The sequence below is a fragment of the Zingiber officinale genome, chromosome 6B, assembly GCF_018446385.1.
Source record: "Zingiber officinale cultivar Zhangliang chromosome 6B, Zo_v1.1, whole genome shotgun sequence".
Taxonomy (NCBI): domain Eukaryota; kingdom Viridiplantae; phylum Streptophyta; class Magnoliopsida; order Zingiberales; family Zingiberaceae; genus Zingiber; species Zingiber officinale.
The window spans coordinates 82,876,401-82,902,516 of record NC_055996.1 but is presented as its reverse complement, the minus strand read 5'-3'; the positions used below and the strand labels follow the sequence as shown (position 1 = coordinate 82,902,516).

The following is a 26,116-nucleotide window of genomic DNA, read 5'->3' as shown; positions in this document are numbered from 1 at the left end:
CTGCTACAGTAACGCTACAGTACTTCTACAGTAACGGTGCAGTAAAACCCTAAAACTAGGATTTTACTCCGAGTACAATCTCTCATGCACTCGTACCCTCACCCTTATGACTCACTTGATGCTTCTTTGCAGCCTTGATCTCTTGCCTTCAAGCCTACTTCCTTTGTCTCTCGTCCCTCAGATGCATTCAAGCCCGCGGCTAATCCCCAATTCCATCCTTCGTGTATGCCTCGAAGTCGCTTCCCTCGGCCCTTGTACTCGCTACCTTGTCCACGGTCCCTCGGATGCTCCATCCTTCACCGGACCTGAAGCCATCAACCTGAGTCACATGTGTATCCTGCAAACCTGCACAACTCAAAAATACATATCAAATACAAGGGTGAATCTAACTTAAACTCTTTACCCAAACACCAAAATACATGGTCGCATGGACCATTGGGATTGCTCCAATAGAATATGCTTCGGTGGTGTCACATGGTTGGGGCCACGACCGACAGTGGCACAAGTCGATCGGCTGTAGAGGTAACGATGCTAGGGAATGGCTCAGAGTAAGGGAAAATGGCGACGCTTCCAGGATCCCCTCAGCTCCGTGAACGGAAGATGACGCTCCAGTTGGAGCAGGCGATAGTGCGATAAGAAAAGAGGGCGGCACTACGGTGATACATCAGAGCTAGGGCACGAGAAGAGTAGATGTGGTGATGGAAGGGCTCTACAGCTCTCGCAACTACTAACAACATCACCTCCTGCGACAGAAACGGCCGCTGCGTTGCTGGCTGTTCCCACGCGAGTGGAAGACGACGGGCGGTGGCGACCGATGATGAAGAGATCGGGAGGAAGAGAGCTTGGCGGCTAGAATCGAGGAGACTAGGCGGCAACCAGCAACAATAGGCATTGGTAGAGGAAGGTGCACGACGTCGGTCGTTAGCTCGTGGCAGCCGGTGATAGGGTAGCGACGATGGAAAAGAGGGGTGTGCGGCGGAGAGAAGGATCGGGGCGAAGGGTAGGGGAAAGGAAAATAAAACTTAGGTTTAGATTTTATATACGTAGGTAATTAAACTTTAGGTTTAATTAAATTAATCAACTCTCACTTGAGTGATATTTTAAACAGGCTTTCTAAGGCTAAATGATTCATCCCCTTAAATATAACATACAGACTCTGTTTAAATCTCGAAAAAATTTTAAAAATTTCTGAAAAATCTCATAAAGTTATTTCTCCAATAACACTTACTATTTAATTGTCGTTTTTTACATAAATCAAACTTAAGAATTCAAATTTAACTTATCTTTAAACTTTAGTAACCTAAGAAGAAAACTAAGAATGTTAGACTAGGACTCTTATTATAAATTTTCAAATGATTTACAAATTCTAAGAAAATTTTTTACTTATATTTTCTAAAAATCCCCATCTTCTTAGTGTTTCAAAATTTATTTTGGTCTTAGTTTAGATCGAACCCCTGAAAGTCTGATCCTATAGATCTAGGTAGCAAGCATCTCACAAATACACTAGGTCTATTTTGATTGTGTTTTCAAAAACTTAATATGACATGAGATACGTAGGTTTTTTGCCAGGACTTTAGATACTTATATCAGTGCATCAACATAAGTCTGGGAAAAAAAATACAAACAGTATATTGATCAAGTTAAGTAGTCTTTTTTTAGTAAATTTCTAACTGGACATTAGTACTTAACCTGACTAGCTAAGTGAACACTACTATTTTCTAATAGTTAGTTAGTAACTAACGGTTAGACATTAAAGGATAATTTTTAAATGAATTTTTTTTTAATATTAAGTTAAGGCAGAGAATTTACTTGGACAACTTAAAAAGTGTTTTGAAAATTATTTTCCAAGTATTTATGAAACTTACATGAAAAATACTTGCAAAAATATTTTAGAAAATACTTAAAATATATTTTTTTAAAATTTGTTGACAAAACTCCTTGAAAACTTTCTTTGAAAAATTTACTTTCAAAATTTTCACTAAATTACTTTACCTCATCTTTGTGAAAAATATTTCACAAAATACTTTCAAAAATACCTTTTAAAACTTACTTTGTAAAAATTCCTACACTTTTTCAAATATCTATTTTGAAAAAATCAAATGCAAGTGTCTTGAAAGTTCAAAATCAAATGCAAGTCTCTTGAAAGTTGCTTCAAAATACTTGAAAAATACTTTGAAAGATGTTTTCTAAAATACTTTAAAATGTCTTTGAAAATTTTTGAAAACTCTTGCAAAACTTATCCTTTCACTTTGAAAAATATCTTTAGCAAACCTTTTAGTTTCTTTGAAAACTATTTTGAAAATATTTCCAAAATTATTTTGCTTAAACAAATTTTTTGAAAACACTTTAAAATGTTATACAAAATTCTTGCAACATTTTTTTTAAAAACATGTTTTGAAATCTATTATGAAACCCGGGTTCTAAACTTCTTCGATAATTTAGCTTTGCAAAATGATTTGTTTTAGCAAATTCAATTTTCAAAGTTTTGAAACAATCCAAAAATTTTGAAATCTCTTTCAAAGTACTTTGGAAAATTTTCTTAACTCCTTTCTATAATAAACATGCAAGTTTGTTTTTACTCACTTAGAAAAATTTCGTACTTGCTTTGGTTACTTGAGTATTTAGATTTTCATACTTTGGTACACTTGTGTATTATATTTTTTTTATGAATTCTAGAGGGGGAGTATAGGGGATTAAGTTATAAAAAGAATGTGAAAAAGAATAGATGATCAAGAGAAGAAACAAATAATAGACTTATGCATATCAAGTTATTATATGCATTGTTATTCTCTAACTACATTTTTATGCACTTGTTTTATCTAACTTTAACTCAGGTTATCATTGCATCAAAAATGGAGAGATTGTCAGTGCAATTTGAACTAACGATCTAACTTAGATTTTGATTAATGACAAGTGAGTTAAGTTAGGTGTTTTTGTAATCTAATGCATTTACTGAGCATATAGGGATTGACAGGTCTAGGGGACCTGACACCAGAATGAAACCCAACTAGGTCTGAGGTTTCGATAGTTGATGCGAAACCCAGATAGATCAAAGGGCTGACCTGATATTTAGCAAAAATTTTGGCTCGGTCCACAGGGCTTGACAGCTAGTTGAAGTCCAGTTGGGCCTGCAGACTGGACAACTAGCAAGAAAACCTGGTGGGTCGAGAGGCTAATAAATAAACTGCAAGTTAATAAGTGAAGGCAAGTCACTGGAGGAGAGAGTTCCGGTAATGACAAGTCCAAGTTTGGACTTTAAGTGTTCGTCCAGTTTAGGTCTATTTTGGATCCTTAAACTGAGATCCTAACTAGTTCCTGGTCTTGGAAGGACGAGAACTAATTATTAATGATAATTATTATTGTGCTAACTTTATTTTGTAGGTTAAATATTTTTATGCTGGACTAACATTTTTTACAGAGTAAAGGAAATACAAAAGGCCTTGGGTGAACAGTACCCAAGGCGCCTTCCAAGCGACGGAAGGCGCCTTGAGTACTGCTCATGGAAGGAGCCTTCGAGTGCTTGGAAGGCGCCTTCGGTCTGATAAGGTAGAGACGTCGTTGACGATAAGGAGTCGCTTTTTAATGTATTTAACTTGGCATTGAAGGTGCCTTCAATGCTATGGAAGGAGCCTTCCATCCCTTATAAATGAGGCATTCGTCCAAGGCGTCTTTATCAACTCTTTTACAAACTTCTACGCATCTATTTTGTTGGTGCAATCATGCCCTAAGGAAGAAATTTTGATGATTGACAATTATTTAAGTTTAGGCGAATACATTGGATCTCATATGAATTTGAGTTTGCATGACCAAGAAGGTTGAGGACCGGATTCTTGGCAAGAGAATCCCTTGCAGGTTAGAAGACTGGATGTAAGGCAAGAGAAGTCCAAGGAGGTTAGGAGACTAGATCTTTAGCATAGGAGAAGTCCTTGCAGATCGAAAGACTGAATGTAAGGTAAAAGAAGTCCAGGGAGGTCAAGAACAAGATTCTTGGCGAGGCAATTGATAATCAGCTAAAGCAAAGTGTGTTAATCGATTAAGAAAAACACTTAATTGATTAAGAGGGTGTTAAGCGATTAAGTCAATCGCTTAACAAACCTTCTGTTTGAAATAGAAGGTTTCCTAATTGATTACAGTAATCGATCAATCACTTATGGTGTTGTTTTGCTTAGAACAAAATGCTTCTATTTAAAGCTTAAGCGATTGGCTCAATCATTTAAGAGACATTCTGTTCAAAAATAGAATAATTCCTAATCGCTTAAGCTAGTCGATTACCCTAATCTTAATCGATTAGGGTAGGCAATTTGGAGGAGTCGCGTAAATGAAACACGCACCAAATTGACTACTTTAATCGATTAATGTCTGGTAATTGCCTAAGATCACTTCTTAATCGATTAAGATTCACAAAATGACAAGAAAAATGACTCTTTCTCTACGGTTTAAGAAGATTCAAAGCGCATGTTTGAAGGCAACTGTTCCATTGGGATCAAGTGTTCTCCATTGCTCTCCAATGCTCAAGCTTAAGCTCAAGTTCAATCTCAAGTGCTCAAGTTCTCACTAGTGCTACAATCTCAAACCACTTAAAGAAGAAGGTGTACTCAAACCCCTAATCTCTTGACTTCTTCTTCCTTGCGAGGTATGTTGGGACGTTGACGTTCGCTAGAGGGGGGTGAATAGCATCTCACCCAAATCGTCGCTTCCTACGCTTGTTGGTGCATAGCGGAAACAAAAATACTAACAAACAAAAGGAAAGCTAACCCTAGAAAATAATAAACAGGAAGCAAACCCAATGACACGTTGTGTAACGTGGTTCGGAGATGAAGCTCCTACTCCACGGCTGTCCGTAAGGTGGACGATCCCGATCCGTCGGTGGATGACTCCTCGGAAAACCTCCGGCTAGCTCGTGTAGCTCCTTGTGGGTGGAGAAACCTCGCCACAACCTTGTACAAGCACGCTAGATCACTTGGGCACTAGGAGACTCTAATTAGGGTTAACCACCACTAATTTTGTCAACTTTAACCAAGCTTTCAATGCTTGGTTATATAGGCTACGGGTTGAAAAACACCACCTACCAGTCGACTGCCAAAACATGCAGTCGACTGCCCTTCGTGGAAATTCGACCGTTGCAGCCCAACGGCTTGATACCAGCCCTTTGTTCGCTCTCAGTCGACTGCACCAGTTGACTGATGAAACCACCAGTCGACTGCTATAGTAATGCTACAGTAACGCTACTGTACTGTTTCAGTAACGCTACAGTACTACTACAGTAAACTCTAAACTTAGGATTTTACCCCGAGTACATTCACTCAGCACTCGTTCTCGCCCGACCAACCTAGACCTAGCCTTCTAGCCTCCTCCATTAGCCTTGTGTCCCTCGGATGCCTCCCCATCCTTCACGTCTTACCTTCTGGAGCTTCCATCGGTCTTGTCATTATTGTCGGGTCTTCATTTGCCAAGAGGTCGCACCTCCGGGACTTCGTCCATTGCCAAGCCACACTTGGACTTACGTTGCCAAGACTACATGCTTGGACTTACACCGCCAAGACTCATCCTTGGACTTTCCTCCTTTTCCAATATCACACTTGGACTTTTCTTATTGTACCTGTATCCTGCACACTCACAATGCATATCAAATACAACAATAAACCTAACTTAAATCTTTACCCAAACATCAAAACCTAGGGTACCCAGATTGCTCCAATAATCTCCCCCTTTTTGATGTTTGACAATCCGTTTAAGTTAGGGAAACAATATAGCAATATATATGAAAGTAAATATGCAAATCAACTCATGCACAAATAATGGAACCTAAATCCCTAGGCTCCCCCTTTACCTAAGCTCCTCCTTGAGCTAGGATTTCTTGCAAAGGTAAACTTCTCACCCTTTGCAAATAAATGAGCAATCGCTCCCCCTTCACCTAAGCTCCCCCTTGAGTTAGGATTTCTTGCAAAGGTATGTAGGTTTCCCACTTAAACCTAAACTTCTCCCCCTTTGCCATACATCAAAAAAGAGCTCCAACAATATCCCAATTATTGGACTATTTGACCTCTAATAACGATAAACATCATGTATTAAATCCCCCATAAGATTACATACATGTTCTTCACTCTTTTGGTCATTTTCTAATGCAAAAAAATATTTTCAGACCATATCAGTCGACTGCCATCGTCAAAATGAGCTTAAAGAGACATTCTGTGCTCATGAACAGTGTTACTAGTCGACTAGTATAAACCCCAGTCGACTGTCATCGTCAAAATGAGCTTACAGAGACATTCTGTGCTCATGAACAGTGTTATCAGTCGACTGGTACTCTATGTTGGTAAAAATCAACCTTTTTGACTCACTTTCAGAAATGCGCCAAAAATTCCACAGACTTCCAAAAAATCCCAAATTTTGTGGAGAGGTTTATTTTATCCATGTCTACTTGGGAAAAATATATATAAAAATATATATTTATCACAGATCCCAAGATTGACATAAAATTTAAAACTAGCTAAATGGTTCAATTGAACCTTGACCTAAAGTCCTAGTTTTGACTTTCTCTTGATATATCTGCCATACTAAACCATAATGCATCCCTAGCATTAGTTTATATGACATCTATACATCAAAAACTAATTTTCATGCAATATGAACCCAATTCACATTTTAATGCATGAAATACATCTCAATTGTGTCACCCCACTATGTTAGAGACTTAAGTCCGTCTCCTAACTACTTAGCACATTTGATAACACATCTACCATGGGTCCCAAAGGCTCTTCTTAACCTTAGGAATCTTAACCTTAGTCACCTCCCTTGGTGACTCATCTACTATGGCTAGGCCACTTCGGTGCACCTCGAGTGACACTTGACCTACAAAACTCACCTTCTTAACCTTAGACACCTTGTCTTTGGTTAGTTTCTTCTTGTCCTTCACCTTAGACATCTCATTCTTGTCATAATTATATGTCACCCTAGCATATTCCTTCTTATTGGCCTTGGATGACTCTCTCTTGTCCTTAGTCACACCTCCCTTACCAATGTCATGTGCTACCTTAGCACTTGACCTCCTTTTGATCTTGGAGGGACCTAATTTGACATTTTTAGATTTTTGACCACTCAAACACATGTCAAGTCCTCTAGGTCAAATAATGAACTTATCTAGGACTTTCTCCATTTCTTCAAGCCTTACCTTCAAGACTTGATTTTCCAATTCTAGGGTTCTAACCCTAAAGTCAACATGTCCACCTTGGACATCCCTAGACCTACCCACCTTCCTAGGCATATGTCTCCCTTTCTTAGGATTAATGCTTAGGTTTTCACCTACCTTCTTCTCCTTAGGTAAGATAGGTTATTTCCTTTTAGGTCTATCATTTGAAAATAATTTTCTAGAGTTATCACCTACATTAACCCTATTCCTATCATTATACCTAAATCCATGATTATACTTGGGTAAACAATCTACATTATTTCTAACAAGAATATAAGAATTAGAGCTTGGATTAAACTTCAAAATAGGGATTACCTTCCCTTTTACCTTTGAAGCTCCCCCTTGACTTGTGCTCCACTTCTTTTCCCATTTCTTCAAGTACGCTAATTTCTTAAGCTCTCCTCTCCTTGGGCACTTTGTGTGGTAGTGACCCCACTCACCACATGTAAAACACCTAATATGCTTCTTCTCCTTCTTCTTCCTACAACTCACATTAGTTTCTAAATTAACTTTAGTGAGTTTAGGATTTACCTCTTTTACCTTCTTGAGCGAAGGACATCTACTCTTGTAGTACCCCATCTTACCACACTCAAAGCATTTGATGTGGTCCTTTGTGCTCTTATTGGTAGTTAAGGTGGAGAGTTGAGCTTCCAAGATTTCCTCTTCCTTGGATTTCTCTTCTTCCTCTTCACTTGAAGATGTGGATGATTCCACTTCTTCCTCCCTTGAAGATGTGGATGATACCTCCTCATCTTCCTTCTCCTCCTCAGATGTTGAACTCGTGTCAGCATCCGATTGGTCCTTCTCTTCTTGGACCAATGAGTCCTTCTCCTTGGGCTCCTCCTCTTCTTGGATTTGTACAGGACTCTCATGAAGCGCAATTACCTTTTTCCAAAGGTCGCTTGCATTCTCGTACTCACCTACATTCAATACTGTATTAGGAGGTAATAAATTAATTAAAATTCTAGTTATCTCCTTGTCCGTCTCCGATTGCTCTCTTTGCTCCTTGGTCCAATATCGTGGTCGGAGACGCTTTCCCTTTTTATTCGTTGGAGCTTTAAATGGTTCCTCTAACACAAGCCATTGGTTCCAATTCATTTGGAACCACATCTCCATGCGCTTCCTCCAATAGTCGAAGTCCTCGCGCTCGTATGAAGGTGGGATTTGGATGTCCCATCCGAGAGGTCCCTCCGACTCTATCTTCTTCCTCTAGCCGCTCTCTTGGTGATTAGTCCAACAAGAGCTCACCTAGCTCTGATACCACTCGTTGGGACCTTGACGTTCACTAGAGGGGGGGTTGAATAGCGTCTCACCCAAATCGTCGCTTCCTACGCTTGTTAGTACATAGCGGAAACAAAAATACTAACAAACAAAAGGAAAGATAACCCTACAAAACAATAAACAAGAAGCAAACCCAATGCCACGTTGTGAAACATGGTTCGGAGATAAAACTCCTACTCCAAGGCTGCCCGTAAGGTGGACGATCCCGATCCGTCAGTGGATGACTCCCCGAAAAACCTCGAGCTAGCTCGTGTAGCTCCTTGTGGGTGGAGAAACCTCGCCATAACCTTGTACAAGCACGCTAGATCACTTGGGCACTAGGAGACTCTAATTAGGGTTAACCACCACTAATTTTGTCAACTTTAACCAAGCTTCCAATGCTTGGTTATATAGGCTATGGGTTGGAAAATCCCGCCTACCAGTCGACTACCAAAACATGCAGTCGACTGTCGTTCGTGGAAATTCGACCGTTGCAGCCCAACGGCTCAATATCAGCCCTCTGTTCGCTTCCAGTCGACTAATGAAACCACCAGTCGACTAATGAAACCACCAGTCGACTGCTACACTAACGCTACAGTACTGCTACAGTGAACCCTAATTCTAGAATTTTACCCCGAGTACATTCACTCAGCAATCATTTTCGCCCGACCAACCTAGACCTAGCCTTCTAGCCTCCTCCATTAGCCTTGCGTCCCTCGGATGCCTCCCCATCCTTCACGTCTTGTCTTCTAAAGCTTCCATCGGCCTTGTCATTATTGTCGGGTCTTCATTTGCCAAGAGGTCACATCTCTAGGACTTCGTCCATTGCCAAATCACACTTGGACTTACGTTGCCAAGACTACATGCTTGGACTTACACCGCCAAGACTCATCCTTGGACTTTCCTCCTTTTTCAAGATCACACTTGGACTTTTCTTGTTGTACCTGTATCCTGCACACTCACAATGCATATCAAATACAACAATAAACCTAACTTAAACCTTTACCCAAATATCAAAACTTAGGGTACCCAAATTGCTCTAACAAGGTATTCTGTTAAGAGGGAGATTTGTAAATGATTGTGTAAGGGTTCTCCACCTTCGGTGTTGATCCGAGAAGGAGAAGTTTCATAGTGCAAAGTGTGACCGTGGTATGGAACCTTAAATTAGTCACCTCAAGGAGGTGGATACCAAGTAAATACAAGAAGTTAGCATTGCCTTCAAATTTCTGTTGCACAAAATCAAGTTAATCAAGAAATTGAAGTGAGCCCCCCCCCCCCCCCCCCCCCTTTAGCTCAACCGGCCCTAACATGTTTGATGTTACGACTGCTCCAGCTTTCTGCTGTTGCTCCGCTATGACGTTGTTGTGTCCGACTACTGTCGAGGAGTTGTTCAACACTGAGCCTAAGCCAATCATCTTCGAAAGTGTTGGGTAACGAAATCTAGTTCTGTACTTAATTATAGCAAAAGGAAAAGTGTAGCGCGTTACACTTATTCCTTTCTTTTTGTATTCATTCCCCTCTTCCAGTGGTTCCGGAAGAGGCTATTAGTGAATTACCCATCGATTAGTTCGCGAGACTTGGGTCTTAGAGTAGGAGTCATCGAAAGCTCTGAACCAAGTAAACCACTTGCATACTTGTGTTTTGGCCTTTTGTTTCTGTGTTTTAATTCTGTTGCATACTCGCTTTTCAAAATAAAAAGAGAAGTTTTTTAAAACCACATGATTCACCCCCCCCTCCCCTCTCACGTGCGTCTCGATCCAACAAGTGCCAGTAGAGCCAAGTTAGCACTGAATTGGTGCAACCACCAATCAAGCAGGGGGATCATTGCTTTTTTGATTTTTCGGTTTTTGTTGCTTAATTATAATTGCAATCTCTAATTTTTTCCCCCACACTACTTACCCCAATACCAAGTCTTAGTATTTGTCTTAAGTTCTCCTTTTAGAAAATTAATGGCCCAAACTAAGGGATCCTGCACCGTTCGTCCCCCGCTATTTAAAGGAGACAACTTCCCCTACTGGAAGGGATGAATGGAAGTATACCTGAAAATCGACTTCAACCAGTGGTTCAGCATCACCAAAGGATACAAGGTGCCAGTTGACCACAACATCGATATTCCAATTGATCTGAAAAATTAGAATACAGAGATGAAGAAGAAGGCCCAAATTGACTTCAAGGCCCTCAACACAATTCAATGCAGTCTGACTAAGGAGGAGTTGAACCATGTCGAACCACACGGAAACGCAAAGGAGCTTTGAGACAAGCTCATAAAACTACACGAAGGAACCAACGACACAAAGATAACTAAAAGAGATTTATTTTTAAATAGGTTATTTAATATCAAAATGCAGGAAGGAGAGACTATAAGTCAGTTGCACGCAAGGATCAACGACATCCTCAACAGGCTCCACACACTCGACCATCAGATGGAAAACTGATATCTAATAAGATATGCTCTAAATACATTTTCTCGAAATGCACTGTGGGCATCCATCGTGGATGCCTACAAAATTTTGAGAAATCTATCTAAATTAAAATTAGATAAATTTTTCTGTGAACCAGAACTGCATGGGTAGACTAATGCCAAACCAACCGAGAAGGGTATTCTCTCATTGTAGAATCCTCCAAAGAAAAGTCTAAAACCAAACCAGAACCAAAAGATGAGTCTGACCCAGACTCAGACAATGAAGAACACCTAGTGAACTTAGTAAGAAAAATATTCACTAGAAGAAAGAAAGACTTCACTAAAAAGGATCTGCAGAAGATCAAGTCCATTCCCAATAAGGCAAATGTCATGTGCTTTGTATGCAACAAGAAGGGACACTACAAGCATGATTGCCTGAATCTTAAAAAGAAAAAAGCCCTTAAGGCGAGTTAGGATGAATCTGTTGGTGCAACCTTAGGTCAAGGTTGACCTGGTTGACCTGACTCGAGTTGACCTGACTCGAGTTGTATTTTGATGTTTGACGAGAATAGAAAAGTTCTATTCTGATGTTTGACGAGGATAGAAAAGTTGTATCTTGATGTTTGACAAGAATACAAACTTGGGAGATTGTGGGTGCAATCTTTGGTCAAGGTTGACCTGGTTGACTCGAGGTGAGTCCACCTGATTCGGGAAATCCTGGTAAGTGAAGCCAGGTGAAAGTCCTGGTGAGTAAAGCCAGGCAAGGGAAAGTCCTGGTGAGTGAAGCCAGGCAGATGGAAAATCCTGGTGAGTGAAGCCAGGTAAAAGCCCTAGTGAGTGAAGCTAGGCAGTTTGGAAGTCCTGGTGAGTGAAGCCAGGCAGATGGAAAACCCTGGTGAGTGAAGCCAGGTAAAAGTCCTGGTGAGTGAAGCCAGGTAAAAGCCCTAGTGAGTGAAGCTAGGCAGTTTGGAAGTCCTGGTGAGTGAAGCCAAACAGATTGGAAATCCTGGTGAGGGAAGCCAGGTGAAAATCCTAGTAAGTGAAGCTAGGTGAAAGTCCTGGTGAGTGAAGCCGGGCAAGGGAAAATCCAGATGGATCAAGGATGATCGGACATCTGGTGTTGGGAAGTCCTAGCAGGTCAAGGGAGTGACCGTATGCTAAGCATGATGTACCAATAGGTCAAGGTTGACCGGATGTTGGTTTGGAAGGCTTGGGACTTGGTTTAATTTGGGTAAAACCAAGAGCTGGATCGATCAGTGGATCGATCCAGTGATACACTGAGTTATCTGATCGATCTGGTGACCGATCAGTAACCGATCAGTAGCTTTCTGTGAGAGTTACTGATCAGTCTGGAGACCGATCAGAGACGAGGCCAACTCTCACACCGAGTTGGCTGATCGGTCTGGGGACCGATCAGCCTAAGGCCTGATCGGTCCACAGACCGATCAGAGTCCGATCAGTGCAGCTCTGTGAGATGGCTGATCGGTCTGGGGACCGATCAGCCTAGGTCCTGATCGGTCCCCAAGACCGATCAGAACACTCTTGGACCGATCAGGAGTGTGCCTGATCGGTCCAGGCCCTAGCCGTTGCGACACAACGACTAGTTTATGTGTCTTCTTCTTCGCAGATTCATCTCCAATCTCTCACCAGCTTCTCTACAGCGCTCTCAAAGCTCAGATCACCAGTTCTTGAAGGATCTTGGAAGTTTTCCAAGTCAAGAGGCGGATCAAAGCAAGAAAAGAAACTAGGGTTAGGGTTTTGCACTCATTGTAAGCTTGTATTTCTTGTATCCCTTTCCTCTCTTCTTGTATTGAGTCTTGTAGGGCTTCTCCGCCTTTGGTAGTTACCATAAAGGAGAGTTTTATTAGTGGAGGGTGTGTGTGTTGGTGTGGATCCTTGGACTAGTCACCTCTTGTGAGGTGGATACCAAGTAAACCAACCGTGTTAGCGTTGTGTGATTTGTTTCTGTATTTTCCGCTGCCATATCTTTGAAGAAACAAGCAACGCCGAACACCGGGCACGCGACGAGCTATTCACCCCCCCTCTAGCTACTTTTGGTCCTAACAAGTGGTATCAGAGCAAGGTTGCTCTTCACCGGAATCATCGCCGGAAGGGTCAAGCATAACAAGAAAAGCTAGAGGGTGAAGAAGTTGGAGAAAATTCTTCAAGTTTAAGATTTTATCAAGCTCAACTTCAAGATGCAATTCCAAGATGGACTTGGATTTGATACAAGGGTGGCTCCACCATACACATCCACAAGCTTCGATTCTTGGAGATCAAGAATTGGAAATTTCTTGATGATGGAGATAGAGCAATGGTTTGCTCTAATGGAAGGTTTTAAGGCTCCAAGGAATTCAAAGGGCAAAGTTCTCAAAAGGAGCAAATGGAGCCAAGAACAAATCCAAAGATGTGAGGTCAATGACAAAGTGACCAAGCTTTTGGTCAATCTATTGCCAAGCAACATCTTGGAGAAAATTGGAGAAGTTGAAGATGCCAAAGAGCTATGGAGCAAATTGGAAAAGGCTCATGAGATCCCCTCCACTGTACCTAACTAAGAAGAATCCAAAGAGGGTGACTCATTAGAGCAAGATCAAGAGGAGGACTCCGAAGTTGAGAGATGCTCAACTTCCGAAGAAGAGGAAATCCAAGAAGCTTCATTCTCAAGGGAGTGTAATCAAAAGAGCAAGGAAGGAGCATATTCCTTGTTTCATGTACAAGAGGATGAAGAAGAAGGTGAAGCCTCCACCTCTAGGATTGAGGGGGAGCAACTCTTGGTGACACCGGATCAAGAAGAAGGAGAATCCTCCACATCCGGGTCAAGAGAAGAAGAGGATGAAGAAGCTTCCACCTCCACAAGTCAAGATAAATCAATTGGAGGGAAATCAATTTCGGATCAAGAGGAAGCCTCTACATTAATATCAAATGGAGGAGCAAGTGCCACCCCTACACAAGAAGGTATAAATAGTTCAATTAATAATAAGAATCATATTATATGTTTTGAATGTAGGGAACATGGGCACTATAAAAGCAAGTGCCCTAAATTGGCCAAGAAGAAGGGCCAAGTGGCACCAAAGGGCAAGGAGAAGCCAAAGGAGACCATCCCCGGAACAAAGAAGAGCAAGGAGCACATTGTGTGCTTCTCTTGCAATCAAAAGGGGCATTACCGGAGTCAAGCTTGTGTCGATCTTTGAAAAATATGATGTATTCTCATAGAAAACTATTTTTCCATGATTAAGTATGCCCTAAATAATGTCTACACGAAATTTCATGATTTTTGGATTTTTGTAGAATTTTCTAGGGGTTTCTGAAGTTGACTGAAATGGAATTTCAGCAACTATCAGAGCTCCGATCGATCCATGGATCGATTGGAGTGCCTGAATCGATCCGTGGATCGATTCAGAAGGCAAGTCTCCCGCGAGCAGAAGCTCGCTGGATCGATCAGCCGATCGATCCAGGTAGTCTGAATCGATCAGTGGATCGATTCAGAAAGGTTCAATCGATTGGAACCCAACTCCAATCGATCCAAGTTGCTGATTTTGGCTGGGAAGGCCTGATTTCAGCATCTTTGAACCTCTTTGAGTCTAGGTAACCATTCCAAACCCCTAAAATACATTTGTATACATACAAAGGGTGTTTTCATGTGAAAACAAGGATGGACTGGTTAAGGAAGGCTTCATTGAAGTTTAGGTTGAGGTTTGTTTCAAATTTTGAGTATTTGAACCTCAAAACTTCTAAATTTGGGTTTCCTAAAGGTTTAGGGATTTCAAGTCATTGTTGGTGCAATGACAGAAGTTACCACCATGTCTTTAGGGGGAGGGACTCTTTAAAGACATGAAAAATTATTTTTCATGAACCTTGGAAGGTGGTTAACCTTCTTTAAAGAAAATGCTCATGTGTGAGTTGTTGAACTTGAAATGGGGAGTGGATATCCTCATTATTTCAAGAGGGAACTCAAGTGGTTAGAAAATGCTCAAGGTTGAGTATTTGTCTACATTGAGGAAGGGTTAAGGATAAATGAAGGGTATGAGACCTTCATTTGGGTCATTAGACCATGTCAGTGCTCCAGAGCAAGCATTATTTGAAAATGAAGGGAATGTGCTCTTCATTATCGTGTTGGTCACAACGAGTGAAGTTGTGAACAACGATGAGCAACTCTTCAGGGGGGGAGTTTTCAACAATGGGGCATTTGTTGAAGAGTGCCCAAGATTGAGGCACGGGGTTGAGGTGTGCTCAAGGATGGGTTGATGTGTGACAATAGGGGGAGAATGTGTGGTTTAAGTTAGACCTTCATTACCTATGGGGGATGTCATAGGGGGAGAATGAAGGGAACCAACATTCATACTTTGGCATGAATGGAGTTAAGGCTATTGGATTAGCTTAACTCAGAATGGTCCAAACTTAAAGGTATTGTCAAACATCAAAAAGGGGGAGATTGTTGGTGCAATATCCCTTAGGTCAAGGTTGACCTGGTTGACCAAGCTTGAGTCTTGGTTTAGATTTCGATGTTTGACAATAAGATATTGATTGCAGAAGAGTCAAGTAGGTCAAGGTTGACTGGATACTTGACTGTGAAAGTCCTGGTGAGTGAAGCCAGGCAGAATGAAAGTCCTGGTGAGTGAAGCCAGGCAGAAGGAAAACCCTGGTGAGTGAAGCCAGGTGAAAGTCCTGGTGAGTGAAGCCAGGCAAGGGAAAATCCAGATGGATCAAGGATGATCGGACATCTGGTGTTGGGAAGTCCAAGTAAGTCAAAGGATTGACTGGATACTTGGCACGAGGAAATTCAGATGGGTCAAAGGGATTGACCAGACATCTGGTGGAAGTCCAAGTAGGTCAAGGGAGTGACCAGATACTTGGCACGAAGATAAAAGTCCAAGTGGGTCAAAGGGATTGACCGGACACTTGGTGAGGAGTCCTAGCAGGTCAAGGGAATGACTAGATGCTAGGCATGACGAACCAACAGGTTAAGGTTGACCGGATGTTGGTTTGGGAGGTTTGGGACTTGGTATTGGGCAAATACCAAGTGCTGGATCGATCAGTGGATCGATCCAGACCTTTCTCAGCAAACAGAAAGCCTCTGGATCGATCAGTGGATCGATCCAGATGTCCTAATCGATCAGTGAATCGATTGGGACGCTGCTACTTCGCGCGATAAGCGCTGGATCGATCCGTGGATCGATCCAGGCGTTTTTCCAGAGCACAGAGGCGCTCTGGATCGATCCGTGGATCGATCCAAAGCCTCCCCGATCGATTAGGAATAATCGAATCGATCGGGATCCGACCGTTGGCGTCGATAAAGGCCGCAGGCGCACGATTCCTTCGGTATCTCTTCGCAGATTCATCTCAGATCTCTCGCCAGCTTCTCCACAGCACTCACAAAGCTCAGATCGCCAGTTCTTGAAGGATCTTGGAAGGTTTCCAAGTCAAGAGGCGGATCAAAGCCAAGAAGAGAAGCTAGGGTTAGGGTTTGTACTCATTGTAAGCTTGTAAGCTTGTATTTCTTGTATCCTTTCCCTCTCTTCTTGTGTTGAGTCTTGTAGGGCTTCTCCGCCCTTGGTAGTTACCATAAAGGAGAGTTTTACTTAGTGGAGGGTGTGTGTGTTGGTGTGGATCCTTGGATTAGTCACCTCTTGTGAGGTGGATACCAAGTAAACCAACCGTGTTAGCGTTGTGTGATTTGTTTCTGTATTTTCCGCTGCACATCTTCGAAGAAACAAACAACGCCGAGCAACGAGCACGCGACGAGCTATTCACCCCCCCCCCCCCCTCTAGCTACTTTTGGTCCTAACATTCATCCATTGTCAAGTCACACTTGGACTTACGTTGCCAAGACTACATGCTTGGGCTTACACCGCCAAGACTCATCCTTGGACTTTCCTCCTTTGCCAAGATCATACTTGGACTTTCCTTGTTGTACCTATATCCTGGACACTCACAATGCATATCAAATACAACAATAAACATAACTTAAACCTTTGCCCAAACATCAAAACCTAGGGTACCCAGATTACTCCAACAATCTCCCCATTTTTGATGTTTGGCAACCTGTATAACAATACATATGCAAATAAATATGCAATCTACACATGCATAAATCATGTAACCTAATCCTAGACTCCCCTTTCACCTAAGCTCTCCCTTGAGCTATGATTTCTTGCAAAGGTAAACTTCTCCCCCTTTGCTAATAAATGAGTAATCGCTCTCCCTTCATCTAAACTCTCCCTTGAGCTAGGATTTCTTCCAAAGGTATGTTGGTTTCCCACTTAAACATAAATTTCTCCCCCTTTGCCATACATCAAAAAGAGCGCCAACAATATCCCAATTATTGGACTCTTTGACCTCTAATGACCATAAACATCATGTATTAATCCCCCATAAGATTATATACATGTTCACCACTCTTTTGATCATTTTCTAATGCAAAAAAAATATTTTCAGACCGTATTGGTCGACTGTTATAAGTCTCAATCGACTGTCATCATCAAAATGAGCTTACAGAGACATTCTGTGCTCATGAACAGTGTTGCCAGTTGACTGGTATAAACCCCAGTCGACTGTCATCGTCAAAATGAGCTTACAGAGACATTCTGTGTTCAAAATTACTGTTACCAGTCGATTGGTAACTGTACCAGTCGACTGGTACTCTTTTTGGACAAAAATCAACCTTTTTTACTCACTTTCAGAAATACGCCAAAAATTCCACAGACCTCCAAAAAATCCCAAATTTTGTGGAGAGGTCTATTTTATCCAAGTCTACTTGGGAAAAATATATATAAAAATATATTTATCACAGATCCCAAGATTGACACAAAATTCAAAACTAGCTAAATGGTTCAATTGAACCTTGACTTAAAGTCCTAGTTTTGGCTTCCTCTTGATGTATCTGCTCATACTAAATCATAATGCATATCTAGCATTAGTTTATATGACATTTATACACCAAAAACTAATTTTCATGCAATATGCACCCAATTCATATTTCCATGCACGAAACGCATCCCAATTGTGCCAACCCACTAGGTTAGAGGTTTAAGTCCGTCTCCAAACCACTTGACACATTTGATAACTCATCTACCATGGGTCTCAAAGGCTCTTCCTAACCTTAGGAATCTTAACTTTAGTCACCTCCCTTGGTGACTCATCCACTCTGGCTAGGCCACTTCGGTGCACCTCGGGTGATACTTAGCCTACTAAACTCACCTTCTTAACCTTAGACACCTTGTCTTTGATTAATTTCTTCTTGTCCTTAACCTTGGACACCTCAGCCTTGCCATAATTATATGTCACCCTAGCATACTCCTTTTTATTGGCCTTGGATGACTCTCTCTTGTCCTTGGTCACACCTCCCTTACCAATGTCATATGCTACCTTATTACTTGACCTCCTTTTGGTCTTGGAGGGACCTAATTTGACATTTTTGGGTCTTTGGCCACCCAAATACATGTGAAGTCCTTTAGGTCCAATAATTAACCTCTCTAGGACTTTCTCCATTTCCTCAAGCTTTGCCTTCAATGCTTGATTTTCTAATTCTAGGGTTCTAACCCTAAAGTCAATATGTCCACCTTAGACATGCCTAGACCTACCCACCTTCCTAGCCATATGTCTCCCTTTCTTGGGATTAATGCTTAGGTTTTCACCCACTTTCCTTCCCTTAGGCAAAGTGGTTTGGGTCTTAATAGGTCTACCCTAAGTGTATGATTTCTTAGGGTTATCTACCGTGTTAACCCTATTCCTATCATTATACCTAAATCCATGATTATACTTGGGTAAATAATCTACATTATTTCTAACAAGCATATAAGAATTAGAGCTTGGATTAAGCTTCAAAATAGGGATTACCTTCCCTTTTACCTTCAAAGCTCCCCCCTTGACTTGTGCTCCTCTTCTTTTCCCATTTCTCCAAGTGCGTCAATTTCTTGAGCTCTCCTCTCCTTGAGCACTTTGTGTGGTAGTGACTGACTCACCACATGTAAAACTCCTAATATGCTTTTTTTCCTTCTTCTTCATATAACTCACATTAGTTTCCAAATTAAGTTTAGTGAGTTTAGGATTTACCTCCTTTACCTTCTTGAGCGAAGGACATCTACTCTTGTAGTGCCCCATCTTACCACACTCAAAGAATTTGATGTGGTCCTTTTTGCTCTTCTTGGTAGTTGAGGTGAAGGGTTGAGCTTCCAAGATCTCCTCTTCCTTGGATTGCTCTTCTTCCTCTTCACTTAAAGATGTGGACGGTTCTACTTCTTCCTCCCTTGAAGATGTGGATATACCTCCTCATCTTCCTTCTCCTCCTCGGATGTTGAGCTCGTGTCAACATTCGATTGGTCCTTCTCTTCTTGGACCAATGAGTCCTTCTCCTTGGGTTCCGCCTCTTCTTAGATTTGTGTAGGACTCTCATGAAGTGCAATTACCTTTTCCCAAAGGTCACTTGCGTTCTCGTATTCACCTACATTTAATATCGCATTAGGAGGTAATAAATTAATTAAAATTCTAGTTACCTCCTTGTACGTCTCCGATTGCTCTCTTTGCTCCTCGGTCCAATATCATGGTCGGAGACGCTTTCCCCTTTTATCCATTGGAGCTTTAAATGGTTCCTCTAACACAAGCCATTGGTTCCAATTCATTTGGAACCACATCTCCATGCGCTTCCTCCAATAGTCGAAGTCCTCGCGCTCGTATGGAGGTGGGATCGGATGTCCCATCCGAGAGGTCCCTCCGACTCCATCTTCTTCCTCTAGTCGCTCTCTTGGCGATTAGTCCAACGAGAGCTCACCTAGCTAAGCTCTGATACCACTTGTTGGGACCTTGACATCCGCTAGAGGGGGGATGAATAGTGTCTCACCCAAATCGTCACTTCCTACACTTGTTAGTACGCAGCGAAAAACAAAATACAAATACTAACAATAGAAAGCAAACCTAACACGTTGATTTAACGTGGTTTGGAGATAAAGCTCTACTCCACGGTTATCCGTAAGGTGGACGATCCCGATTCGTCGGTGGATGATTCACCGGAGAACTTCCACCTAGCTCACATAGCTCCTTGTGGGTGGAGAAACCTCGCCACAACCTCGTACAAGCACGCTAGATCACTTGGGCACTTGGAAACTCTAATTAGGGTTAACCACCACTAATTTTGACAACCTTAACCAAGCTTCCAATGTTTGGTTATTTAGGCCACAAGTTAGAAAACCTCGCCTACCAGGCGACTGCCAAAACTAACAGTCGACTGCCCTCTGTGGAAATTCGACCGTTACATCCCAACGGCTCGATACCAGTCGACTGCCAAACCATGCAGTCGACTGCTCCACACTGACTGAACGAACAGAACCATTCTGTTCGCACCCAGTCGACTGTATCAGTCGACTACTAAAACATACAGTCGACTGCTACAGTACTGCTACAGTAAATCCTAAACTTAAGATTTTACCCCGAGTACAATCTCTCAGCACTCGTCCTCGCCCGACCAACTTAGACCTAGCTTTCTAGCCTCCTCCATCAGCCTTGCGTCCCTCGGATGTCTCCCCATCTTTCACGTCTTGCCTTCTGGAGCTTCTATCGGCCTTGTCATTGTTGTCGGGTCTTCTTTTGCCAAGAGGTCGCGCCTCCGGGACTTCATCCATTGTCAAGTCACACTTGGACTTACGTTGCCAAGACTACATGCTTGGACTTACACCGCCAAGACTCATCCTTGGACTTTCCTTCTTTGCCAAGATCATACTTGGACTTTCCTTATTGTACCTATATCCTGCACACTCACAATGCATATCAAATACAACAATAAACCTAACTTAAACATTTGCCCAAAAATCAAAACCTAGGGTACCCAGATTGCTCCAATAGAATAGACTTATGCACATCAAGTTATTCTATGCATTATTTTTCTCTAACTACTTTTTTATGCACTTATTTTTCCTAACTTTAATTCAGGTTATCATTAAATTAAAAAAAAAAGATTATTGGTGTAATTTGTACTAACGGTCTGATTCAAATTTTGATAAATGACAAGTGAGTTAAGTCAAGTATTTTTGTAATCTAATACATTTACCAAGCATACAAGGATTGACGGGTCTAAGAGACTTGACACTAGGAAGAAACTCAACTAGATTTGAGGACCCGATAGTTAGTGCGAAGCCCAGATAGGTCAAAGGGTCGACCTGATATTTGACGAACTAGTAAATATACTACAAGTTGATAAGTGAGGGTAAGTCACTAGAGAAGAGAGTTCCAATGAAGATGAGCCCAAGTTTGGACTTTAGGCACTGGTCCAGTTTAGGTCCATTTTGAATCCCTAAACTGAGACCCTAATTAATTCCTGATATTGGAAAGACAAGAATTAATTATTACAACTTATTATTATTGTGCTCAACTTATTTTGTAGGTTAAATATTTTTTTTGTTGGAGCAACACTTTTTGCAGAGCAAATAGAGCATAAAAGGACTCGGATGAATATCACCTGAAGTGTCTTCCAAACGATGGAAGTTGCCTTAAATATTGTTCATGAAGACATCTTCAGGAACACACAGGCCCCTATCCTCCCTTCCGATCGAGCCGTCGCTCATTTCTGGATTACATACATTGACGATACGGTATCACAGCTTCAGTTTGATCGTTCTATCCTTGGAATTATCTCTTTGATGCGCTAGTTAGCATCTGCGATGCGGATCTTAAGAGGATTGGACGAAGAGCCGTCGTGAGAGGAGTAGAAGATGCGCGCATCTTTTTCCAGCATATGGATTATGGAAGAAGCATTTCGGGCTGCAGAAAAGGGAAGAAAGGATTTCTTCGGCGGCGACGATATCTGCTACCTGGACATCGCGCTGGGTTAGCGGTTGGGGAGGATTAGGGCGGCCGAGAAGTTTGTGGGCTTCAAGCTCCTGGACGAGGAGAAGACCGCCGCGCTTGGCGCTGTGGGCGGAGAGTTTCTGCGCGAGCGAGGCCGTGAAGGGTTTGAAGCCGGAGACGGCGAGGCTAATGGACCTCAACAACAGGTTGATTCGATCCACGGTGAGATACGCAGGTCGAATTGGTGGAGCATTCAATGTGGCAATAAAAATTGGTACTAACCAGATTTATTTTTCCACGAGAAAGATACAGATCATACTTGACAAAATAGACATCGGTTGCTTCATTCGTTTGCAAATATCAATCAATCTTCTGACAGGACACATGCTTTGTCTACTTCTTAACGAGGAGCGGGCCGACGTTGTCGCCGGTAGCCTTGTTGTGCTTGACGTGGCTGCCGTCGCAGAGCGGGAACGTGCCCGATCTCCAGCACCTGACAAGACAGATCTCAGCAAGATCGCTTGCTACGGAGAGAGGGAGAGAGGGAGAGAGAAATAGGGAGGGGGTGCGTACCGGCAGTAAGCGGTGAGGGGCTTGGTGAGCTCGGCGACGACGACGGAGTCGACGACCTTATCCTCGCTCTTGCGGACGTCGGGGTTGATTCCACCTACGGCGCGGACAGTGAAGGCGGCGGCGAAACGGCGGCGGGAAGTGGGGCGGACCTCAAGCGGGGAGGAGGGAAGACGGGCTACTGTGGTGGCGAGCATCAGCGACGACGCCATGATCGGGTGACGGCTTCTAGGGTTGAAGTGGGAGGCGGTAGTAGGTAGGTGGCTGAGCTGCGAAGGCGTTAGGGCTTGTGGAGAACACAAAATGGTTAGAGGATTGATCGATTAGATTAGGGAGCAACGGAAGGTGGTGGCATTGACACGCAGTGTTTCTTTTATTTTCCTTTTTAATAATAAATAAAATTAAAATGATATATACTTTTTTTTTTTACTTCCAAATATCCCGATCAATATGATTAAGTTCAGTCAACAATATCACTGATATAGTTAAACTGCGCCAAGTAATACGACTGAAGTCCACCGAATAATATAGTTAAGTCTATCCGAATAATATAGTTGTGGCCTACTAAACAGTAGAGTTAAATCCTTTTGAGCAATATGATCAAGTACTACCGAGTATTAGAGGTATCTCCTATCCAACATCAAAGATATCTTTCGCTAAGTATCAAAAATATCTCCTATTGAGCATCGAGAATACTTTCATCTGTTGAGCATTGGAAATACCTTCTGTCGAATATAGAAGGTTCTGAAATTTCTTATCTAAAATACATGACGATCAATGAATGAATAAGCGAGTAGTGGATGTTCAATCTGATTCATTTAATTCCTTCCTCTCAATACGTGGCAATAAATGCATGGATGAGTGAGTAGTGAGTGTCAGATCGATGTCCTTGATCCCTTCCACCCAATACACGGTGATCAATGAACGGAAAAGTGAGCAGTGGATGTTATGATTGATTTCCTTGATGCTTTCCTTTTAATATGTGACGATTAACGCATGGAGGAGCGAGTAATGGATTGTTAGAAATCTCGTCTTTACTGACGAACGCGGAAAGAAGTGAAAGGGTGTGAAACATCTTACTTGAAGATGCCTTTATAATGATTATATAAATATTAGAAGAGGTAAGTCATAAATAAGTTGATTTTCTTATTCTTATAGGTGGAGACAACTCTTCTCTATAAGTTTTCTTCTTCTTTTTCCTCTTCCTCTCTTATCGGTCACTGATTTAAATGTTGGAGGAGTCGCACTAGCAAGTCGGCTCCAGCCCTAACTTGTGTTATCTTTTAGAGTACTAGACCTCACAAGCTGAAAAATCCAATCTAATTTTCTGGAGAGAAAGAGCCCAAGCCGACTGAAAAAAATAGAGTGGCCTGTAACTAGTTCATTGGCTCCATCTATGAAAAAAAAATTGAAAGAAGGGAAACCGTTCAAGAAGGCCTATAAGTATGGTGTGGTCATTTTGGGAAATGGAGAGAAGTAATGATACTCGCATATTGAGACCAAGGTAATTGTCACAATTAAAGCTTATGACTCATGAAAGAAAAATTAGTTAGATTATTGTTATTCAAGTATATTAGAGAAAAATAAATAATATTACCAAGTTAGCAAGACCAAATACAAATAAGAAGGATAAATCACAAACATCAGAGAAAAACGGATCGCTGAACAAATATGACAGGACTACGGATCTAAGCAGACTTCTAATAAAATGGCCCTTTTCTTCACTGCTCGTAGCTAGTCATGTAAAATTTATCTTTTGATCAGTTATTTAATTAGTGTTATGAAATTTATCAATTATCATTTTGTGAAAACAATAAATAGATTGATATTTTTTTTAAATTTAGCCACCAAATATTTTAGCGGACTAAATATAGTTTGGTTAATATATTACCAGCTTTATATAGAGATTTGGAAGTTATTTAAAAAAATTACTGCCTATTTATTTCAAAAAGTTGCCAGATAAATTTGTATTTGGTTAATATTTTTAAAATTTTATCATCTATTTATTTTTAAAATTTTAAAAGTCAAATATATATTTGACTGATATTATTAAAAAAAATTTAAAATTCTCTGACTGTTTGGGCAAAAAATTTGGTCAAATATATATTTGGTTGATATTTTTTTTAAAAAAAATTAAAGATAATTTGTTTGGAAAAAATACTAATATATTTGGTTGTTATTTTTAAAAAATATTTATCGGCCATTTGTTTGACTGGTAATTATTTAAAAAGATATCAGTTAACATAATGGACAGATATCCCTATTTAACGATCATGAATTATCGATTATAATATTTTGAATTAATTTTAATTCACAATATATACGGTTTAAATCATGCATTTAATCAAAATGAGATTCAATTCATAATTTCCTAAAATTATGAATTAATCAAATACCTATTAATAAAGCAAAAGTTAGAAACCGTGACAGGAATTTTTAAACACAAACCATTCATAAACCTTGATTGTATAAGGAATTCCTAAACAACTATTCATAAATCGTATATAAAATTCCTAAACAATAACAATTCATACACCAAAATTAATTCATGGAAAAACATAAATATTCATAACCTGGCTCTGATACATTATTAATCACGGAATAATGATTTTCACCAATACATAAATATCTATAATTGAGAAACTATGAGTAAAACATACTATAATGTACTATGATCCATAATGTATAAGGTTTTTATATATAGAACTTGCTTCCTCTTTCTCTTCCAAAATTTATTTCCTATTTCTCTCCTCTCGTTTTTTTCTGTTCTAATATCTTTGATGAATGAAGAAAGATATATCCTTTATATATTTTGTCCATGGAAGTTATCCCAAATTTTTTGAAAATGAACTTTTCTAAGAAGTTATTTTATTTTGAAAGCTCCCATCATTACTCTTTTGATAAATCGTTTCCCAATACCTTTAATGTAGAATAAATCTATCTTTACAAAGAGCCGGGATCCTCCCCTCTGGTTCGCTTTTAGTAGATCAGGTCTTAATCCAGAGATTTTTTTGGTGATGAGATCTTCATCCACTATATTGATTGGAGGAATTTAATGTTTCTTATCTATTTAACTGATGGAGATCATTGAATCTTTTCAATCATTACCTCTGATCCAAGGACAGACCAGGATAGACGGGATCAGAGGATCTCGCCTGCTTTAGAGTAGGGATCCTCTAATCTACTTTTAGCATACCAGACCCTGATCCACTATACTGATTGGAGGAATTCAATAGTCCCCATCTGTTTAACAGGTGGGGACCATTGAATCCCTCCAATCACTACCCCTGATCCAGGGGCGGATCAGAGGATCCCTCTTGCTTTAGAACAGGGATTCTCTGGTCCGCTATTAGCGAATCAAACCCTAGTCTACTGCATTGATCGGAGAGATTCAATAGTTCCCACTTGCTAAATAGGTGGGGACCATTGAATCTCTTCAATCACTGCCCCTGATCCAGGGGTGATCAGGATAGACGGACCAAAGGATCCCATCTGCTTTAGAGCAGGAATTTTCTTGTTCATTTTTAGCGGATCAGGTCCTGGTCCACCGCACTGATTGGAGGGATTCAATGGTCCCTACTTACTAAACAGGTGAGGACCATTAAATCTCTCTAATCACTGCCCTTAGTTTAGAGACGGACTAAGACAGGGTCCTCTGGTGCGCTTGCGAGAGAAAAACGATTCTATAGAAAATAGAACCCATGACTTCAATTACCCTGTTAAATAATCATCAACTTTTTATATTAAAATCAATTCTATAATTTTTGGGTCATAATAGATTATTAATAAATAATGGACGCGGGTGGGGATGTACGAGCTTCGGCGGACTCTGGGAGAGGGGAGCTTCGCCAAGGTCAAGTACGCGCGCAACGTGCAGACCGGAAACAGCGTCGCCATTTTGGTGCGATGACCGTTTCCGT

At 41.0% G+C, this 26,116-nt stretch overlaps 1 protein-coding gene across 2 annotated transcripts; it reads right to left on the bottom strand.

Moving 5' to 3' along the window:
* Positions 1 to 20,652: 20,652 nt before the first annotated feature.
* On the bottom strand, positions 20,653 to 22,541 carry LOC121992876 (CDGSH iron-sulfur domain-containing protein NEET-like). 2 transcript variants are annotated; one of them, XR_006115014.1, is made up of 3 exons: positions 22,200 to 22,541; positions 21,909 to 22,119; positions 20,653 to 21,812 (listed from the first exon to the last, which is right to left on the bottom strand). XR_006115014.1 is itself a non-coding variant. In XM_042547489.1 (2 exons), exons 1-2 carry the CDS (start codon positions 22,406 to 22,408, stop codon positions 22,020 to 22,022), a joined length of 309 nt encoding a protein of 102 aa, XP_042403423.1. In that variant the 5' UTR covers positions 22,409 to 22,541; the 3' UTR covers positions 21,898 to 22,019. The 2 variants fall into 2 exon arrangements, 1 of the variants encoding a protein (XP_042403423.1); XM_042547489.1 differs by lacking the exon at positions 20,653 to 21,812 and having other exon boundaries at positions 21,898 to 22,119.
* Positions 22,542 to 26,116: the final 3,575 nt, after the last annotated feature.

Excerpts from the sequence above, each read along its gene's own strand:
- LOC121992876 (XM_042547489.1), bottom strand. The coding sequence starts at position 22,408 with ATGGCGTCGTCGCTGATGCTCGCCACCACAGTAGCCCGTCTTCCCTCC. Across the intron at positions 22,120-22,199 it reads CCCCTCACCGCTTACTGCCG|GTGCTGGAGATCGGGCACGT; the intron begins GTACGCACCCCC and ends CTGTCTTGTCAG.